Genomic DNA, 23,159 nt, shown 5'->3' on the forward strand with positions numbered 1-23,159 from the left:
GAGGGAAGGCTAAAATAGGTGATGGGGATTAAAAAATACACATCATGATGAGCACTGAGTAATATATAGAATTGTTGAATCACTACATTGTACAATTGAAACTAATATAATACTCCATGTTAACTACACTGGAATCAAAATTAAAAACTTAAGAGCCTCTTATCTCCATATTTGAATGACTTAAGAGAAAATTAAATATCAGGATTAATACAGGTTCCATCTTTCTTGCTGTAGTCCATGAGTCTAAAATTTTATTAATATCACATTGTTTTTATACAAAGGAAATCTTTGAAACTCAAGATCTTTTGGCTTCCCTAAGTGTTTTCTTATATTATGCTACCTATCAAGCTGTCAGAACTCCCTCTCAGACACTAACTTTAATTCACCAGAAAACAAATTTATACTCATCTTAAATCTTTACCACCTCTCACTGGTATATGAGAAATATGTACACCTGAAATTATATATTTAAAACTTTTTTTACACAGAATTTAGTCAATTTACTTGTTCATGTGGAACCCTGGACACATGCTGTCATTGGTTTGTTTTCCAGAATGCAATAAACCAGGTCTCCTTTTTCATTATTTATGCATTTTGTACTTCACTGAGATCCTCTCTTTGCAAAAAGCCAAGCTTCTAGTAACAAGTCATTTCTCTCTTTCAGAAGAATCTCTCCTAAAACATGTAAAAATATCTTCTCTTTAATTCTCCATCTCTGAATTTAGAATGTTTTCTCATTAGTAGAAAATGGAAAATGCAACTTGCAGATTTTATTTAGCTCTCTACGCCAGGGATCAAGAGGCAGGAAAGCTAATCCTGATGTTGACTTTCAATTATGTGAGGTGTTAGGCAAGCCCATCCCTTTTTCATGTATGTCTGATCTGTAAAAATGGATAGTTGTGTGTTTCTGTATACTTTATATGGGAAAATTACACATTACTGGAAAATAACTAAGAACTTTAGAATTTCAGTTACATGGTAGGAATAATTCATTTGTATTACTATAATGTATATAATAAAATTCAAGCTTCTTTTTAGACCTATTTGTCCTTTAACATCTAACTCTTTGTAATTTACAGCCCAGATTCCCTACTTATCCCTCCTGGGGATTAGCTTGCTGCCATGCATTGGCATTCTTGCAGCCTAACTACTCCGAATTCATTCTCCAATTAAAATTTTGCACTTGCTCTTAATCAGGCAATTTAGTAACTTGTTTATTTCTTTCACAACTAGATATTTTGAAACAAAGGATTTTCTGTTGAGGGGTGTGAATGTGAGCATTTCCTGGAAGATACAGAGCATGAAATAGGTTTGCAAATGGTATTTCGAGTAACTGTGCTTCAAAGTGTTTGGGGTGGAATAGTAGATGTGACAATATGCATAGTTTGAATCAAAATCTTGACAGCCTCTAAAGTTAGACTAAAAAAATTTGGGTTTCTGCTTTACAGGACATGTGGGAAGTTGTTTATGTGTTATATTCTGTGTAAAAGAGTTTTAAATATATTTCTTTTCATTACCAAAAAGTGGGAGGTAGTAAATATTTATGATGAATACAGATTTGTTTACTGACAAATTTCTATTTGTTCATCAGTTAACCTAGGAAAACATAGATATTTTATAAAAATCTAAATTTAATATCTTTTAATTTCTGAATATATATGAACTGTATTTTAATTTTATATAAGCTTTACTTTTTACCCTGCAAGACATTGGTTATTGTTGTTTTATTAAGACAATGTTTTCTTTTTATTTCCAATTTTTCTTCCAGTTTTATGGAGAAATAATTGACATAGCCTAGTGTATAAATTTATGTTAGAGCAAAATGGCTTGATTTTCATATATTGTGAAATGATTACCACAATAAGTTCAGCTAAAAAGAAAAAGAAAAAAAAGAAGAAGAAAACCCCCGTAATTTTCCTGTGAAGAGTACTCTAGTATTAACTTTTAACTTTCCTATGTACCATAGAGCAGTGTTAACTATGGTCACCATAGGGTACATTATATCCCTAGTACTTACTTATTTTATAACTAAAAGTTTGTACCTTTGACAACCTTCCTCCAATTTTTCCTTCCCCCACCCTCTGGTTCTGGTAACAAGTCTGATCTCTCTCTCTCTCTCTTTTTTGTTTTTTATGAGTTTCTTTTTGTTTGTTTGCTCTTTTGTTTGTTCTTTTTTTTTTTTAGATTCCATATATGAGATTGTACAGTAGTTGTTTGTTTTTTGTTTTTCTGACTTAGTTCACTCAGCATACTGCCTTCAAGTTCCATCAATGTTGTAAGATTTCCTCATTTTTATGGTTGAACAGTATTTTATTGTGTACATATATTACATTTCCTTCTATTCATCCATTTATAAACACTTAGGTTATTTATATGTCTTGCCAATTGTAAATAATGCTGATATGAGTATGAGGGTACAAATATTTTTCCTTTGGAGTTAGTGTTACTATTTCTATTGCATAAATTTCTAGAAGTGAAATTTCTGGCTCATATGGTAGTTATATTTTTAATTTTTTGAAAGTACACACTATTTTTCACAGTGGCTATGTCAATATACAATCCCACCAATGGTGCACAAAGTTTCCCTTTTCTTTACATACATATCAGAATTTGTATGAATGTAAATATACATGAAATATAAAAATTACAATAAGATAATATCTTATTGTAATTTTAATATGCATTTCCTTAATAAACGAGTAATGCTGACCATCTTTTCAGGTACATGTTGGTTTTTCGTATATATTCTTTGGAAAAATGACTGTCCAGGTCCTTTGCCTATTTTTTAACTGGGTTATTTGTTTTTTGGTTATTGAGTTGTGTGAGTCATGTTTGGATATTAACCACTTCTCAGATATATGGTTTGCAAATATTTTTCTCCATTTTGTAGGTTTTCTTTTCACCTTGTTGGTTTCTTTTGTTGTGCAGAAATTTTTAGTTTGATGTACTTTCACTTGCTCCCCCCCCCCACTTTGTTGTTTGTACTTTAGGTATCATATCCAAAAAATCATTACTAAGACCCATTAAGGCAGTTTTTTCTTAAATTTGCCCTCATACCATATTTTTTTATTGTTATTTTTTCAGATAGTATAGTGTGTTGTTTGAAGTCATGGTCTCTGCACCCAGACTGTCTAGATATGAATCTCAAGTTTACTCAATGGCTGTGCATTCTTCAAAAATTTACTTAATCTCTCTATGCCTCAGATTTCCCATCTTTAACATGAGAATAATAGTTTTAGTTCATAGAGTTCTATGTGTTAATGAGTTTCCAAAGCAACAGTTCCTGGTATATTTAAAACATTACAATTTAGCTTCTGTTATGTTCCCTTTATTAATTTCAGAGATTACCTCTGCAATTATTTTTGTCTTTCTATCTTACAAATATCATTTTTAAGTATTATTCTCAATAAGGATTTATTTTTGGCAAATTCAGGTTATTTTTCCCAGATTTTTAAAGATATAATTGGCATCTTAGTTTTTGAGTAAATGAAAAGAGCTTTATTTAACTCTTGTCCCTTAAAGAAACTCTCGCTAGGTTTGTAACTATATATTGACAATTATTTCTAACCAGCATGTTATTCTAATCTTTTTGGATCCCTTTATTGTTTTTAAGTCAACAGAGAGTTTGCTATTCCTATTTTCACAATTAATGCCTCTTTTTGTCTCTGGCTATCTTTTGTCTTTGGTGGTCAGCATTTCCATTTAATTTTACTGGTTGTTTATTTTTCTTGGATTTTTCTGGTCATTCTGAATGTTACAATTGGTAAATCAGTTATGGAAACTGTTAGTAACTATCTCTCTCTTCACATATTCCTTCATCCTACTCTCTTCCTTTTCTGAAAATCTGATTAGGCATATGAGATATTCCTACTATATCCTCAATTCATTTACCTTCCTTTCATATTTTCCATCCATTTGCCTTTCGGGGCTGCATTCTAGACAATTTCCTTATCTTTGTTTCTTCTTTTCCATAATGCCAATTCCTTTATGTTTAAAAACAAATCATATACTGGGGCACCTGGGTGGCTCAGTGGGTTAAAGCCTCTGCCTTCAGCTCAGGTCATGATCCCAGCATCCTGGGATCAAGCCCCGCATCGGGCTCTCTGCTCAGCGGGGAGCCTGCTTTCCTTCCTCTCTCTCTCTGCCTGATTTCTGCCTACTTGTGATCTATGTCTGTCAAATAAATAAACAAAATCTTTAAAAAAAAAATCATATATATTTGTTTTTTTAATCTGGGTTTGAAATGTCAAACATCTAAAGTCTTCACAAATCTGATTCTTTTATTCTTACTGTTGACTATCACTCATAGTGATTTGTTTTCCTGTGTATATGATGTATATTGACTATGAATTTTTCATATTGAAATTTTCTTTTTTCTTTCCATCTAGTCTCATGGTTTAAGATTGATTTATTTCTTATTTAAATTTAATTAATTAACATATAATGTTTGAAGAAATTAAAACTTGTATATGATGTATTACAGGCAGGACTTATAATAACTCATGATTTGAGATAAAAGAGCATTTTTTCATCAGAATATTGATACTCAGAAAAAAAATTCATTCCTATATAATACAATTGACAAAAAAAAATAGAGTTAAGTCAGATTAGTTAAATTATAACATTTAAGGTATGTCTGTATGATTTTTTTAAATTAAAATTTTAAATTAACTCAGTACCAGTTCAGTTATGTCAGATAGGAGGGCTTCTAGAAACTTTTGTAGATATAGCTGTGAAGTTTTGTAAGAGATGATGTGGCTTAAAAATCAAGATTATTCTTAACCCCACTTATACTTTGACTAGCTGTGTGATCTTCATCAATAAAAGGTGTCAAGGTAATTATAGAGGTGTATAGGTAGAGTGCATAACATAATGCACAGCACATAGAATTTTTAAAATGGTGCTGCTTATGTTACTTTGTGTCAAATAATTTATTTACCAGAGATTCCAGTTTATCCAATAATTATTATTCCAAAATAATAATTATATAGCTACTAAAACCAAGCATGCTCTGTTCTAGATACTTAGTCTACAAAGATAAAAAAAAAAAAAAATCTTGATTTCATGGACATCACATCCCAGTAGGAGAAAAATAAAATTTAAAAGAAAATAAATAAATAGTAGAACCTCAAGCATTGATAATTTATAAGAAGAAAAATAAGGCAGGGTAATGTATGGAAAACCAGTGACAGGGCTGACAGGAAGTGGGTTCGGAAAGGACTTCCTGTTTAAGAAGCATCAAGAAAAGCCTGATGAGCAGAGTCTAATGATTTGAAGTTACCCAGTCTGGGAAGAACTGATGGTGGAGGGGTCCAGGCAAAGGAAACAATGAGTGCTTGGCTTATTTGAAGAGCAGCAAGAAAGCCAGTGTTGTGGAAATGGAGTGTAGAATGCTAGAAGATCTGAAATACAATACCTACTTATTTTCCTTTACTTGCAAATGTTTACAGTAATTTAAGTAAATATTTAAAAAGTAAAATGATGTCATTTCATAGAGTTTTCTTTAATAGTGACTATCACTAATTATCACTATCACTAACAGTGATAATAATATTCTAAACATTGAAATAAGCTCTTTTAAAATGTGAGGCTTTAAAACCTGTATCTGATTAATAGTTTCCCCATTAGTATTTATGGCTTTTCAGTCTTTTGATGAATAACAGTTTTTGTACAGCTACCAGTCTCCATTAAGATATTTCTAAAAATACATCCTGATGTTCTTTAGTAAAATTTATTAGCTGATTATAATTTTACCTGGTATGTAGGAAGAACTTAATATACTCTATGTCTGCATAAATACATTATTTTATTATTTGATACAAGACTTTTATTAAAGTCATGGGAATAATTGTTTTTTTTTAAGAGAGGCATATAAGAAAGTTAACATATCTCATCAATAAAACTAAAAGACCACCTATAGAATGAAAAAAATATATATATTTGCAAATGATATAGTTGATAAAGAGTTAGTATCCAAAATATATAAAGAACTTATGCAACTCAACATCCCAAGGAACAAATAATATAATTAAAAATGGGCAGAATGAAGCACCCGGATGGCTCTGTGAGTTAAGTATCTACCTTTGACCCAAGTCATGATCCTAGAGTCCTTTGATTGAGTTCCACGTTGGGCTCCCTGCTCAGCGGGGAGCCTGCTTTTCTCTTCCCCTCTGCCTGCCACTTCCTCTGTTTGTGCTCTCTTCCCAATCTCTCTCTCAAGTAAATAAGTAACAAAATAAAAAAAAAATTAAAAACAATAAACAAAAAATCTTAAAAAATGGCCAGAAGACATAAATGGATATTTCTCCAAAGAAGATATACAGAAGACCCACAGACACATGAAAAGATAATCAGCAACACTCATCATCAAAGAAATCCAAATCAAAACTATAGTGAGATATCACCTCACACCTGTCAGAATGGCTAAAATCAACAACATAAGAAAGTCTTGGCAAGGGTGTGGGTAAAAAGAACCTTCTTTTGCTATTGGTGGGCATGCATACTGGTGCAGCTACTATGGAAAACAATATGGAGTTTCCTCAAAAAATTAAGAATAGAACTAAACTACCATATGATCCAGTAACCACAGTATTGGGCATTTACCCAAAGAATATGAACCACTAATTCAAAACATATATGCACTGCCATGTTTATCACAACACTATTTACTATAGCCAAATTATGGAAGCAGCCCCAGTATTTATAAATAATGGATAAAGAAGAAGTGGTATATAAAATGGGGTATCATTCAGCTGTAAAAAAGAATGACATTTTTCCATTTTCAACAACACAGATGGAGATAGAGTATAGTGCTAAGCAAAATAAGTCAGTGAAAGACAAATACTATATGATTTCACTTATATGTGGAATTTAAGTAACAAATGAACAAAGGGGAAAAAAAAGAAAAAGAGAGAGAAACCAGTAAACAGACTTTTAATTATAGAAAACAAACTGATGGTTTGGGTAGGTGAAATAGGTGATGGGTATTAAAGAGTACACTTATCATGATGAACACTGAATAATGTACACCTGATGCTAATATAACACTACATGTTAACTATAGTGGAACTAAAACAATAAAGAAAAGAAAAAAAAAAGTTTCTTAGTAACTTATTAATGATGCTATTGGGATTTTTTTGTTTGTTTGCTTACTATTAAAAAAAAGTTTGCATATTTCAGAACCCTAAGATAATTTCTTTTACTTTTTTACTTGAGGAAAAAAAAATAGAGATAATAAAAAAAGAAAGCAAAAAAAAAAAAAAAGGCTTTAGATGTCTTAAGAGAATGGCTTTTAAAGATCTATGATTTTTTGTTTGTTTGTTTGTTTTAGCTCCATTAAGCAACAACCATGGATGCTGGGGAATGAAAACACACACACACACACACACACACACACACACACACACGGGCTGTTTGAAGAGATTTTTTTTGTTTCTTTTAGTAATAAAATTCAGCGTACTTTTTTTTTTTTAGAATTGAAAAAAAAAAAAAAAGTGCCTGAGTTATATACATAAGGATTATTCCATAATAGCATGTTGCAAAAAGAAATACTCAAATATCATCTTATCAGAAACTGCTTCTCTGAGACGCCCCCACCGCGCGGGGTCTGCGGGTTCGCGCCGCCCGAGGCCTCTGCCCCGCGGCGGTGTGGCGGCCGAGTGCTGAGTCACCGGGCGGGCCCGGCGGGGGCGGCGGGAATGGGGCCTGTTGAGGTGTCAGGAACCATTACAGGATTGACTGAAGGCGAGCATGGATTCCACGTCCATCAGTTTGGAGATAATACACAAGGCTGTACCAGCGCAGGTCCTCACTTTAATCCTCTATCCAAAAAACACGGTGGGCCGAAAGATCAAGAGAGGCATGTTGGAGACCTGGGCAATGTGACTGCTGGCAAGGATGGTGTGGCCGTTGTGTCCATGGAAGATTCTCTGATCTCACTCTCAGGAGACTCTTCCATCATTGGCCGCACAATGGTGGTCCATGAGAAATGAGATGACTTGGGCAGAGGTGGCAATGAAGAAAGTACACAGACGGGAAACGCCGGAAGTCGTTTGGCTTGTGGTGTCATTGGGATCACCAAGTAAATATTCCCTAGGATGCGATCTGAGTCCTAGTAGCTCCTCTGTTATCTTGCTAGTTGTAGAAATTTAACTTGATAAACATTAAACACTGTAATCTTAAAAAAAAAAAAAAAAAAAGAAATTGCTTCTCTGAACCCCTGCTAAAGTAGCCCCATCTATCCTCTCACTGTCTCTTTACTCTGTCTTAATTCTATCATGGTATGGATCACTCTTTGATATTGATTTATTTATTCATATGCTCATTTTGAATCTCCCTGCATTGTCCCATTCAACAGTAAAACATTTGTCTAAGATCAGTGTCCTGAAATTTTACTGAAGAACCCTCTGTTTTATTCCCAACTTCTGCCAGTTTTATGAATAGATTCTCCCTTTTAATAGCTCTATATCAGTAGTATATTTACAGTATCCCCCTTTTTGGCTCATACTCTGTGATTAACTTCTCCGTATGTGTGTGTGTGTGTGTGTATGCACGTGTGTGCATTTTCTCTGACATTCCCAATATATAGCATGTAAATGCTCTGAAAACTTTTGCATTTGTTGATGAAGAATGGTTAACACAACAGAGGACATTGCAAATAGAGCAGGAAAATACCAGTTTGGGGGACATAGACTGAGCAAAAGCTCATCAAAACAAGTGAAGCAAAACTATATTAATATCTCAGATTTCACAATCTGAGAGAAGTCCATTTCAACATGGGTTGAAAAATTCACTAATTCAAGTGTAAAGTTCTCATGAATCAAAATTGTTGTTCTAGGGGCGCCTGGGTGGCTCAGTGGGTTAAAGCCTCTGCCTTCGGCTCAGGTCATGATCTCAGGGTCCTGGGATCGAGCCCCACATCAGGCTCTCTGCTCAGCAGGGAGCCTGCTTCCTCCTCCTCTCTCTCTGCCTGCATCTCTGTCTACTTGTGATCTCTCTCTGTCAAATAAATAAATAAAATCTTTAAAAAAAAAAAAACAAAACAAAACAAAACAAAATTGTTGTTCTAGCAACTTTAAATCTCTCTAATGTTTACGTGTGAAGTGCTAATTTTCTTCTTTTCATTTCTAGTAAAATAAACTATATAAATATAAAAATGTCTTAAATTGTAAAAATTAATAATAAGTTTTTTTTGTGCTTTAAATAGTTTTTTTTCTGATATTTATTTAGAAGAAAGAATGAAAAGTCTTTTTTTTTTTTTTTTTGGAAGTAGATGGCTATAAATCAACTATTATTAGTTGTTATTTCTTGTGATTTCTAATCATATAATTCAAATAGATTACCAAGGTTTAGATTTAAAAATATAAATGAAGGGGCACCTGGGTGGCTCAGTGGGTTAAAGCCTCTGCCTTCAGCTCAGCTCATGTTCCCAGGGTCCTGGGATCAAGCCACACATGGGCCTCTCTGCTCAGCAGGGAGCCTGCTTCCTCCTCTCTTTCTTTGCCTGCCTCTCCATCTACTTGTGATCTCTGTCAAATAAATAAATAAAATTAAAAATTTATATAAATGAAATAAGACTAACATTATTAGGTGGAAGATTCACTAATAGATGTCCCTGTTTGGGCAAGATTATATCAAATTGGGTGGGGGAGAAGTGCTTGCCTATATATTTAAGATTTTTTTCTAAAATTTAGAGATAACCTGAACTTTTTTTTTTTTTTTTGAAGATTTTATTTATTTATTTGACAGACAGATCACAAGTAGGCAGAGAGGCAGGCTGAGAGAGAGAGGGAAGCAGGCTCCCTGCTGAGCAGAGAGCGGATGCAGGGGCTTGATCGCAGGACCCTGAGATCATGACCTGAGCTGAAGGCAGAGGCTTTAACCCACTGAGCCACCCAGGCGCCCTGTACCCTGAACTTCTAAGTCCGTAAGAAGGAAACAGTTGCCAAGAAGCAATTGCTATTTTAAAATTATTAACACACTGTACAAATATTTCCCAATTTATTCACTAACTGACACCTGAAAACTCAGAAGTTATTTGTCTATTATAGGAATTTCTAATGCACATTTGTCAAATTCTTGCAGGAAGTTCCATTCCAAAATTTATATTTTTTATGTTTATCATATCTTTCAGGACAAATAATGGAACTTAGCAATACTAATGGGCTACACTCATCATTGTTATAAAAATGCAATTAGACAAAAAGTTTAAATATTCACAAAAAGTATTTCCTTTAGATTCTGGCTAGCAAAGGATGCTGAGGGAAATATCAGAGTAAGGAAATAAAACACAGTGCAGATAATCACAGGAGTTATAAACAAAGGCAGTTCACATTAATAATTAAGTGAGGAAATTTCCTGTGGAGGTTTAGATGAGGTACAGCACAATGTGTAAAATCACTTGGCTAACTGATCATTAGTTATGTTCTAGACCAGAGGAGTATATGTTAATATAACTGGTTTTTCTACCCTACTTTTCTAGTCCAATAAGTTGTCTAATGTAATACATATGGCTATTTCCCTGTGAGGAAAAATCATCCTCATTAAAACCTGATGTTTTTATTTTATGTGAAGGAGTACTTAATATAAATAAATGTGTTAAAGAAAGTTTATCACTTCTCTGAAGTTTTCGTGTCATGCATTAGATTAATTTTAATGGAATTATTTCAATGTTGTCAATATCCAAGTATACATTAATCTGACCTTTGCAATAAAATGTATTTATTATTTTACTGTGATAATTTTGAGTTGGTTTGTGTTTGTCTACTTTTTTTGTTTTCTCAGTTTTTGAAAACTGTTATTTATGCCCACAGGGCATTCTTTAAAGAAGAAACATCAGAACTGCTAAACACATTGAGACACAGGATATCCTAGTAACCAAGGATGGCTTCCTCTTGGAAACTAATTCTGCTTCTGTCAGTAGCTGGGTGTCTTTCAGGTAAGAATGTACATATGAAATAACAAAAATATATTATAGTCTTCATTACAAAATATCCTTCATTACAAAATATCTTCATTACAAAATATCCTTCAAATGAAATATGTTCATTTAAATTTATATCAGAAGTCATACTTTTCAACAAAAGAGAGAAAACAATTCTTAATCTTTGTTAAAAGCAAAAAGTCATGTACAACTCAATATAGTAGGGTACCTAGGAAAACACTATATGAATGTTAATAAAATGAGTATCCATCCCACCTCACTGACTTTCATTTACAATTATTATTAAACCATTATTAGCCTTTAGAAGATTTGGTAATATATTTATCATTTACCTCAAATAATTATCAAAATGTCTCACTACAATGCTAAATTTTATCATATAAAGACAGAATCATGCCGGATTCATTATACTCACACACACAAGCATTTAAAGGCATTTCCAACACAATGAATTTGTCTTGTTGTCTCGGCTTCTCTAGCTTTGCTTTGATCAATCTTACTGTTCTATACCTTGGATCTAAAATGTTATCTTTTACTCTGTAAAAGTAATTTATCTTCTTTGGAGTAATACTATCATAATACTAAAAATTAATATGCCACAAGTTTTTGTTTTAATTTAAGAATGTCCAGAAATTAAATTGTAATAATAATTTAAATGTTTACACTTGTAACATTTATAGCTTGATTTGATTTAACTCAATAGCTTTGTTGTTTTATTAAGTGCTATTACTGTAACTTCAACTATTTATGATGGATGGATCTTCTTTAAAAGCAAAGAGGTAATCCTCAACTTAGATTAATTTATTATTTCAGTTATAAATGCACACTGTATGTTTAAATGTAATAACTAACATATTTACATGTATTTGAATGCTTTCAGAAGATATAGCAAAACCTCTTTTTTTGTTGAAATATTAATAACTAACTGCAAAAACAATAAAACAATTCTTAATTTATTATTATTTTTATGTATTGAGCACAACTGCTAATGTGGAAAAAACAGGTTTAAGAAGATACAGGAAAGGTAAAATGAAACTTCTAGAAAATGTTGGTATACACATCTGTGAAAACATGAAAAAGTAAGGAACCATGAGCAAGAGGCATTAAAAGTTAAACGAAAACTATGGTCCATCAATATTATGGTTACTTTAAAAAGAAGTAAAGACTCTTCAAATATTTTATCCTGTTTTTCTTTCTGTATAGTAGTAGCATCTTCCCCAGGGATCGTTTCTTTCTCTTTTACTGTCTCAATGCCCTCTTCCCCAAATTAAACTAACTGAAAGGAATAGAGGTAGGTTTGCAAGATGAAAGACAGGATGCCCAGTTAAGTTTGAATTTCAAATAAACAACAAATAATTGTTTTAGTTCTAGAATGTTCCTTGCAATATTTAATTTTATCTGACATTTAAATTTAACTGGAGTCTACTGCTTTCTTGTTTATTTATTTGACAATGATAGTTGGTGGGAGAATGGTAATTTATAATATCACTCCAAAGTCTTATTTTCTTGTACTGGCACATTATCCTCCCAGATAGTCACTTCAGATGAGGTAGCTACTCTTGTTGTTGAAACATGAAAATATTCAGTCTGAGGTGGGGTCTACAATCACTAGATTTCCAATTCATAAGGTAATCATCTGCTGTCTCCATAGAATAAAATGAAACATTGTAAGATAATAGTATCAACGCTGTCTGAAGGTACATTACTATTTAGATATTATAAACAGTTCTCAAAAAAGTGAAAACAAAGGGCAGTTCTCATTTTTGTATGAGATTTATTTTTAATTATCTGTACTCAATATAAGACATCTATATGTATGTTATTTTTAAAACATTCTTTCCTACTGTAGAGATTTGTTTAAAAATTGATTAGATGCTTGTAAGGATCAATTATCAAGGATAATTCAAAAAATTCTCTCACTTTTAATTTGGAAATATAGCTCTTATGCTTTTGTTAGTTGGTGATACTTGCATTGAATATTCACTATTTTGTTATTTGATTTTTATTTTTTAGGTTTTCTCAGTTATTGCTTTTTATTTGTTTATAAGTGTCACATTATAAGACCTACCTGGCATAGTAACCCAATTACTATTACAGAAAATAAGGGTAATTAAGCTATGGGTCATGCACATATTTTATATTGTTGCTGTTATTTGGACCAACAAAATTGATCAAAGAAATGAGAAGTCCAAGACTGCATTCTTTCTTTGTTTTACTTATTCTTTTTTTTTAAATGAATAGATTATCTTGGATGTGTTTTACTAAGAAATATAGAATTCTTATACAACCCTACTTCTGGAAACTGGCTACTAAAAACAATGAAATATTTATAGCTTGTATAGTGATCTACAGCCTTATATTAAAAACAGACTGATGATTAAAACCATGGTGAGGGGTGCCTGGGTGGCTCAATGGGTTAAAGCCTCTGCCTTCGGCTCAGGTCATGATCCCAGGGTCCTGGGATCGAGTCCCACATCGGGCTCTCTGCTCAATGAGGAGCCTGCTTCCACCTCTCTCTCTATCTGCCTGCCTCTCTGCCTACTTGTGATCTCTGCCTGTCAAATAAATAAATAAAATCTTAGGAAAAAAAAAAAAAAAACATGGTGAGATGCCACTACACATATCAAATGGTTAAGATCCAGATAGACACAAAAAGTAAAATTGTTGGTGAGGATACAGAACAGGAATATTTATTCATTGATGGTAGAAAAGCAAAATGGCACAGCCACCTTGGAGGACAGTTTGGCTGTGTTTACAAAGCTAAATACGTTTGCCATATAATTAAGCATCTGGACACTTAGACATGTACCTGATTTTAAAATGTATGCACATAACAAAATATCTGCACAGAAAAGTGTACAGGAGCTTTATTAACAATCATCAGAAATGGGAAACAACCAAGATGCCCTTTAATAAGTGAATGGATAAGCTGTGTAAATTTTATATATTCAATACTATTCAGTGATAAAAATAAATAATCAAACCATACATACTCCTGGATAAATCTTATATGCATCTTGCTAATTGAAAGAAGCTTGTCTGAAAAGACTAGATATTGCATGATTCTATTTATATGACCTTTTGGTAAGGGAAAAACTATAGAAAAGTACATATTACTAATTGCCAGAGGTTGGGAAAAGGGGATGATTAAATGAGTGAGTGAAGATAAGTTATTTTTTAGGGTGATAAAAACACTCTCTGTGATATTGTAATGGTGAATGCATGCCATTACACATTTATCAAAACTAATAGAACTTTATAGCACAAGGTAAACATCAATGTATACAAATTAAATAAATAATAATAATTTAGAAGATTAATGGATCCCAGATTAAAAGGCAGGATGTGACAAACAATCTAACTGTATTACAAATGTATGAAGAAACTTCATTTAAGGCAGTGGGGGACAAGGGTAATGATTTCAGTAACTATGGAAATGAATCTTCAAAACTAAAAGCAAGAAAACACACACACATACACACACATACACACACACAGCCACCAAAAAACCTGTACTTAGGTAATATGCTCTAGTTAGTAATATTATCATTAGCAACTCTAATCCCACTATACGTGAAATTGAACAATTAAGGCAGTGGTGGTGAATGGTGGGAGCCAATTTTCTCACTGTTAGAATGGGAGGTTACAGATGAGCAAGAGAAGGATAGATTGATCCTTGTGGTAATGGATTAGCATTAGAGACTTCTTTATGAACTTCTGTTTAGCTTAATATAGATACGGGTGGTTACATATAAAAAGTATAGATATGTGTGTGTGTGTATGTATGTGTGTGTATGTGTATATATATATATATATATATATATATATGGCTAGGTATACACACATATATCATGTTCTGTCATTTAAGATGTCCTAGAAGCAAGGTACTATAGTAGGAACCAGTACATAAAGTGCCAAGATCTTGGTTTCTAATACTATTCTCCAATTGAAGGGATCAGGGCTATTTCAAGGAGGACTAACTCTAAGACTGGGTAGGAAGTATACTTGACCAGCCTAGGGTATCTTATAATAACAAAGAGTAAAGAAGTGCTAAAACAAACAAAGCAACACACAAAAAAAACAAACACAATGAAGCAAGTATGTCAAAGAGACACAGAAACCAACTGAAAAAGTTCCCAATAGCCCAAACTGGAAAATATTTGAGCAAGAAAATTAAAAATAATATGAGTTAAAGCCCAAAGAATAAAATAATTCCCCATAAGTCCATATTGATATGATAAGCAAATAAATAAATAAAGCAAAAGAATAGACTAATTTCCCATGTAGATGAATTTCAAATAATTCATGACAATATTTTTTTCTCAGGGAAGTGGAATGTAACTTCCCCATCCTTTAAATGTGGGCTCCACAGAAATTTGTCTCCAAAGAATACAGAATGGAAAAGGATAAAAAAGTAACTTTCCAGAGAAGGAAACTGATACCTTCTTCAACTCAGTGATGATCAAGGTCAACATCAGCAAAGATGACATAAACCCTTGATATGGTGTGATGAGAATAGCACCTTACTTCTGTGATTTTCCTCATTAAGACCTGTGTCCCCAGTCTAATCATGAGAAAAATGTCAGTCAAATCCCAAAGGAGTGACATTCTATGAAATACTTGGCCAGTACTCTTTAAAAATTTGAAGGTCATCAAAAACTAGGAATATTGGAGAAAGTGTCAAAGAAAGAGGAAACTAAGATGACACAAAAACTACATGTAATATGTGACTCTGAAATAGATAGAATCCTTTGATAGAAAAAGAACATTGTACCCAGAGAATCTACATAAACTATGTACTTTATTTAAGAAGTAATAGAAACATCAATCTTATGACAGTGAGTTGTGAAATGGTTAGTAGAGGAGGAAAATTAGATATTATAAATTTTATTTTCTGAAGCTGAACCAAACAAAAGAAAGAATGGCAGATAACTTCAAAAAGATAGAAATTCAACTCTGTGTGTCTGTACATTTATGGGTGTGTTTTAAGCCTAGAGGAACTACCATTTACAGAAATTCAATCCACAGAAGACATAATATACATATTGATCATATATTTCACTAGTTAGTTTTGGCTGTGTAACAAACCATCCTCAAATCTAGTACTGCATATGCATGCACGCACACACACACACACGTACACACACCAAACATTATTTCTTACAATCCTGAGTGTCAGGTTGGTGGTTCTTCTGGTTTCGGCAGGTTTAGCTGATCTCTGCAGTCCCCATGACATTTGAAAGAGTAGGATCGGATAATGTATTTAGCCTCCCACTACTGGTAATTGGCTCCACTAGCAAAGGCAATGGGGATGGCTTGATCATGTCTCTGATTTTCTAGTACTCTAGCCCCGGCTATTTCACACAGTTGCTCAGATAGGTGAAGCAAAAGTAGGGACAAAATCCAATTTGCAAGCACTTTTCAAGCCTTTGTGCCATGTTTGTTATTGTCGCATTAACTACAACAAATCATATAGGCCAAAACAGGATTCAAAGAGTAAAAAAATAGATTCCACCTCTTGAAGAGCGTAGTTTGCAAAAGCACACTGTAAAGATATTGAACATAGTATTATTAACTTAGGCATTGCGCTACACAGTCGATCTCTAGGACTTATGCATTTTTCATAGTTTGAACTTTGTACCCTTTGAATAATACCTTCTTGTTTTCTCCTCTTTCTAGCTCCTTGGCACCCACCATTCTACTTTCTGCTTCTATAAGTTTGACTATTTTATTTTTATTTATTTATTTATTTTTTTAAAGATTTTATTTAGTCATTGGACAGAGATCACAAGTAGGCAGAGAGGCAGGCGGGGGGGGGGGGGAAGCAGGCTCCCCGCTGAGCAGAGAGCCCGACGTGGGGCTCGATCCCAGGACCCTGAGATCATGACCTGAACTGAAGGCAGAGGTTTAACCCACTGAGCCACCCAGGCACCCCTAAGTTTGACTATTTTAGATTCTTTATAGGTTCTTTATATAAGTGGCATACTTAAAAATTTTCCAAGAGGGTAAATCTCATTTTAAGTGTTCTTACTGTAAAAGAAAAGAAAAAGAAAAGAAAAGAAAAGAAAAGAAAAGAAAAGAAAAGAAAAGACAGATAATAAATTAAAAGGGCAGGCAAAACTTTTGAAAATGATGGATATGTTTATGGCACAGATTATGGTGATGGTTTAACAGATGTATACTTATTCCAAACTTATCAAGTTATATACATTAAATATGCAGTTTGCTGTGTATCAATCATACCTCAGCAAAGTGGTCTAAATAAAGTGTATATAGAGCAGTAAGACATGCCCATTTTCAAGCTCTACCACATAATGTTTTATATCTATGAATATTTTATATAGAAATAATCCTGTTTTAGTTAACAACAAAGAAGATGTAAGATTTCTTTTTATCATTATTTCAGATACAATGACAGTGAGAACACTGTGGTCTAACTTCATTAGCTGAGCTTAAAAAAAACTTTAAAAATCAATAATTTTTTTATTAATATAAGATAAATTCACTTGAATAAAATCTAAGCTTTTCAGCATAGAATGTATGAAGTTGGGGGAGAAACCATAATTCGCATAGTCTAGTTCTATACCTATCTACAAAAATTACCAACATTTCAACCTCTACTGTGTCAAAATCCATGTTGTTTTCTTTAAAAATGATTCTTCAAAGATTTATTACCCTTCAAATGTGTATAGAGGAAGCAATTGGGAGGAAACAATATGATACAGGATTTACCTTCTTTGAATTTATAAACAACTTTATTGACATTCCTTGGTTCTGTAAGTTGCTTTTCATTTAATCTCCATGTTTAAACAAACACAACAACAAAAATTAAGGGGTTTAAATTGTTCTGCTCTGTTTTACAGAATATCCTATCTAATTTTTTTTTAATCATCATATCCCTTTGGGAATATGGCTAGTAATTATTCTAATTCATTTTAAAATATTTAACACTTAGAAATATGCATCATAATAATAATCATTAACAGTATGTTTCTTTTTGTGAAATATAATAAAACGGCATGATGGGATACCGAGCTTAAGAGAGATAGTGCTTGTGAAATATGTCAAATACAAATGTTAATTATTTATTATTAAATAAGCTACAATGTAGTTATTATTATCCACATTATCATGTGGTTGAAGATCATTTGGTTGAAGGATTTTGAAAAAGCATTCTTTTTTTCAGTCCCCAGTACTAGCGTATTGCTTTCAACATCCTAAATCTGCTTATGCACTTCTATCAAAATTATAGACTTAAGAAAAATATTTAATTAGATTTATTTAAACTAGATATATTAATAGTGCGACTATATTGAAAAAACCTCCTTCACTAAATTAAAAAAAATAGGATTAAAAATCATTTGGAGATTATGTGCCTGATTCCTTATATTTGGCAAGGGAAATATTATTTGTTCTCAATAGGAATGAGGCTCAGGGAGGTTCTATCACATACCCAATGACACATAGATGGTAACTAGTGGAAAATAATGAGAAGGCTGCCTCCTATCTCAATGACTTCAACGTACCAGACAACAGAGAGGGGAGACAAGAGAAGAAATTCAGTTCTCAAAGTTACACTGACTTTCTTCTGATATAATTACGTGTAGTTCATTTTTCCTGAATTAGTTTCAGATGCTTCTGATGTAAGCTGTATTGCTTTAAAACAACCAAAAACCACACATTTTTCTCAACACTTTCACCTCATTCTGCTTCATTGAGTTAAGTTCATTTTATTGGACAGGTTTGTTCCTTTTGCCAAGAAGATGATATACTATTGAACAGAGAATGTCTGTCATGGATAAGCTTATGCAAATACTCTCCTTCTTCTTGGTGGCAGTGAGGTAATAGCACAGAACTTTGTCACTGACAAGTAGGGTTTCCTAACAACTTTAAAAGGAAATGAAAAGAGAAGTGTTACAGAAAACACTTCAGGTGCATGATAATATTAAGTCTGACTGGCCTACTGCAGTTGAAAAAGAGAAATGGATTATGTGGCTCCTCTGTGATCATTTTGAAATTATATATGTACACACTGTACTTGTCCCCCAGGAAGTCATGATGATAATAAAGGTTACCTCAGTGCAAAAAAAAAAAAAAAAAAAAAAAAAGTTTGACTCTTATTAGCTGTGCACTGATTGTATTAGACATGTAATTAAACAAAAGACAATTAAACAAAAGACAACTTAATTTCTCCTTATTAGTGGAGGTGGGGTTTTGGTGGAGGAGGGTACCTGGATTTAGTTTTATTTTTATCTTAAAGGCAGAGAAAATGATAAGAAATATCTATAATTATCAGCAATTCCTAGAGTGATATAAAAAGGAAACCATCAGCTGAAGAGAGCCAGATTAAACATCCCCGAGAAATGAGAATAAATATGTGTTCTCAGTGTTTAGGAGAGTAAAGAGAGAATTAACTAGTTTATTAGGTCAGGTAAGATGAATGTTATTTCGCCTACATGAGAAATTTTAAAAAGTTTTCCACATAATTATTGGTTAAGGTGTAAGCAAACAAAATACATCAAAATGTTTTATAATCTAGAAATGTCGTGAAAGTTATCTCATGCTTCTTCAACTGGACTCTTATTGAAATTATTTTCAAAACTTACAAATATTTGTTGCTAAAATATTAACCAGAAACAGTAGTTCTTTCTGATATTGTAAAATAATGCTCAGAAAATTCATACTGTATGAACTGTCCACAAGAAATTTTGAATAGATGTTCACGATACCATTTGTTGAGCACAGATAAATTTCTACTACAATAATAAAACAGTGAAATACATCTATTTATGGTAAAGATTGTTTTATTGCTTAGATAGAATCTCTGAGGAGCTGCCTCTATTTAGTAATTTGAAAAATTTATCAGCAAGAAAACAGCTACATTTTCTATATCTCATTAATTCAATACAAGTCTATTCTACCTATAAAATGTAAGGTAGTTATATTCGTAAGAACCCAAAGAAGCTGGACACAACTGAGTTGCAGAGAAATACAGAAAAAAAAAAAAATTCTGTTCTCCTTGACTTTAAATAAAATTTATAGGCTTATCAGGATCCAAATATTTAAAATACATCATGTGTAAAATAAATCATATCTAACTAATTGTGAGATTAAAAAAGGGTTACGTTTATTTTAGCTATTTGGGAAAATATTTTTTGCTAACAACCAACCAAGTCAACTGCATATTTCTTGAAACTGTAAATTTCTATATTTGGTGATATTTATTTGATACATCTATCAACCAAAATATTTTTTCTAACATTTGGAAAAAATGTTTTCCATTCTAATTCTCACTGTAGCTTTAGCAAAAATTTTTCAGAGAACTTGTTACTTGGTTATTATGTGATGTATATATAAAAGTGTCTGTGCTTCGGCAGAACTATCCAAATGGGTCAGAACAGGGATAAATATGGTTTTAAGTGATGATATTTACCTTTTTAGTGTTTTCATATTTGTAATTATAATTTTTATATCCTTAGAGGAAACAGGATTATCTTGCTCTATAAAAACAGGCAAAGTGTACCTTATTTAATGTTTCCTACAAAAGACTTAGAATAATACTTTCTAAAGCATGGATACTCATTTTTAAATAAATGAAAGGAATAATTAATTACTTGTTTGATTCTTTTCTTCTGTGAAGAGAGGCATAAGCTATGTTTCTATTTATAGAAATTTCTGGTCAGAAAACCTCCAAAAATGATGAATAATTTTGGATTTTCCAATCTGATCAACCTTATATCTTTTAATACCATGGACTAAACTGAGGTATTTTTGGATATCCTGTAGTCTGGGGTTAAAGAAGAAGCAATTATCTTAGTTTAGTTCAGGAGATTGTGAAAATATGCAGAAAGAAAAAAAGAAAGAAAGAAAGAGAGAGAGAAAAAAGATGGGGAAGAAGAAAGGAAGAGAAAGAAAGAGAAAGAAAGATGGAGGGGGAGGGAGGGACGGAGGAAAGAAGGAAGGAAGGAAGGAAAGGAAAAGAAAGAAGAAAAAAGAAAATGTATGGGGGATAAAGGCAAAAAAAAAAAAAAAGTAAAATCTTTGAATCACCAGTGTCTTTGATCAGGCATCTGAGGTCTCATGTTACACATTTTCAGACAGCATGTAGGTCTGACAGATTTTGTTCAAGATGTTCTAAAGATCTCCAAGAGGACACCTGACTTGTATGCCTCTCTACTTGTTCTTCTATAATAATTCAGAGAGGTGCATTAATTGATAATGTCTTTGCTGTCCTAGAGCTATTTTTGTCTAATGCCTAAATTGAGCAAGAACTATTTCAACCTCGCCCTTGGACCCTTAATCCTGAAGAAATGGTCTGGTTTTTGCTTGTTTGATGTTTTTTTCTAAAGGATTCAGTAGAACTCAAGGTGGAACATTTGTTTCACTTATGATTCAGTTTGTCTTCTAAAAAATATCATAGGTATGGTTAAAAAGTTCCAAGTGGGCATAGCATAAGTAATTTGTCAAAGATGTTTTGTATTACAGACAGAAAGTACAGAGATAAAAGGTCAGTCCCAGTCCAAGTATTTGTTAGCCCAAATCATTTATCTGCTAGTTTAACAAATATTAATTTAATGCTTACTATGTATCATTCTAGTCACTAAGAATACAGCAGTGAACAAGGCAGACAAAACTTGCATCCTTGAGGAACTCACATGCTAGGAGAAAAAATAGACAATTTAGTAAGAAACTAAATAATGCAAGGTCTGCGGGGATAATTCCCATAAAGAAATTAAGGATAGTAAATTAAAGAGTGATGTGTGTGGTGCTGGGGTAGCAAATCATTGCTTTACATAAGATGGCAAGAAATATCACCCGGAAATGGTCTCTAAGGGAAACACCTAATGAATGTGAAAAAAGCAAGCCCTGTGAATATCCAAGACAAAGTGTTTCAGCAGCCCAGGGAGGCAAATGTCAAAACCCTCACAGGGAAGCACTTTCTGTGTTGAAGAAGAACCAATATAGAAGACAGAAGAACCTTTATGGATAAAGAGAGTGTATGACAAGAAGAGTCATAAAGAGTGAAATTAGTAAATAGGCAATGACTAGATCATGTTTTAAGCAGAGATGTAACTTGATAACATGTTAAAAGATCATGCTAAATGCTTTATAGAAAATAAATTGTAGAGCTTGGGCAAAATGTAAGCAGGGAGAATGGGTTGCTATTTCAAAAGTCTGCATGGGGTGCCTTGGTGTCTCTGTCAGTTAAGCATGTGGTTCTTGATTTTTATTCAGGTCATGATCTTTGCGTTGTGAGATGGACTCTCACATTGGGCTCCACTCTAGGTGTGAAGCCTGCTTTGGATTCTCTCTCTCCCTCTCCCTCTGGCTCCTCTCCCACTTCTCTCCTCCTCTTTCTCTCTCTCTCTCAAAAAAAAAAAAAAAAAAAGTCTGTAAGAGAGAAGATGACAACAGGTATTCAATGAGTAATTATTGATTTGAATGTGAGTCAGCAGTGTTATCTGCCTACCAAAACAAACAAACAAACAAACCAAAAAAACTAATATTATCCTCAGCTGTATTAACAATGTCGAGAACAAGAGAGAGGTAAGATCTACTTTGCATCTATCATGCTAACTATGACTGTGGTATGATGTTCAGTTCCTAGCTCAGTCATATAATAGAAACATAGATAAACAAGAATGAATTTACTGGAGGGAAAGCAAAGTGATAAGGAAAAATTTGAAACCATTATTATAATGAAAATGATAAAAGGAACTAAAGGAATGAGGATTAAATTAAATATTAGAGCTAATGTTTAAGGAAATTTGAAGTAAGATTCAGGGAAGACCTCCTTCTTCTTGTAAGATCTTTCCTGAATCAATTATCTTTTGCTTTTTTTAAGTCAATGAGTAAAATATATTCAGAACTCCAGTATACAAATATCTTAGGGGTCAGGCAAAAAGGCTTTTTGTTTTTGAACTCTGGGTATATATTCTTCTCATACCTTTTAAGGCGATTTTACCTGCCTATTTTATATCCTGATTCACATTAGTGACTTTCAGTTGCAGATTGTCTTCTTTATTTAGGACAATGAGATCAGGCCTCTGTATATTGCCTATAATTGTTCATGGAATAAAACAAAATACAAAGATCTTGAAAAAAGGGTGCCTGGGTGGTTCAGTCAGTTAAGCGTCTGCCTTCAGCTTGGGTTATGATCCCAAGGGCCTGGAACTGAGTCCTGCATTGGGTTTCCTGCTCAGTCAAGAGCCTGCTT

General features: G+C 32.9%; 1 protein-coding gene and 1 pseudogene across 4 annotated transcripts in view; both read left to right on the top strand.

Moving 5' to 3' along the window:
- Positions 1-7,532: 7,532 nt before the first annotated feature.
- On the top strand, positions 7,533-8,181 carry LOC308350926 (superoxide dismutase [Cu-Zn]-like; annotated as a pseudogene). Its single transcript has one exon. The product of its transcript is annotated as a superoxide dismutase [Cu-Zn]-like (transcript).
- A 2,700-nt stretch (positions 8,182-10,881) lies between these two features.
- The window catches only part of CNTN5 (contactin 5), a gene marked incomplete at both ends in the record, with an annotated part of 773,509 nt that continues 761,231 nt past the window's right edge, over positions 10,882-23,159 (top strand). For all 3 annotated transcript variants that reach the window (XM_080816834.1, XM_080816835.1, XM_080816836.1), the window contains one exon: positions 10,882-10,936. In XM_080816834.1, coding sequence (XP_080672960.1) covers positions 10,882-10,936 — 55 coding nt within the window. The remainder of the gene's footprint in view (positions 10,937-23,159) is intronic.

This window comes from Martes martes, assembly GCF_963455335.1.
Source record: "Martes martes genome assembly, chromosome: 10".
Lineage (NCBI taxonomy): Eukaryota > Metazoa > Chordata > Mammalia > Carnivora > Mustelidae > Martes > Martes martes.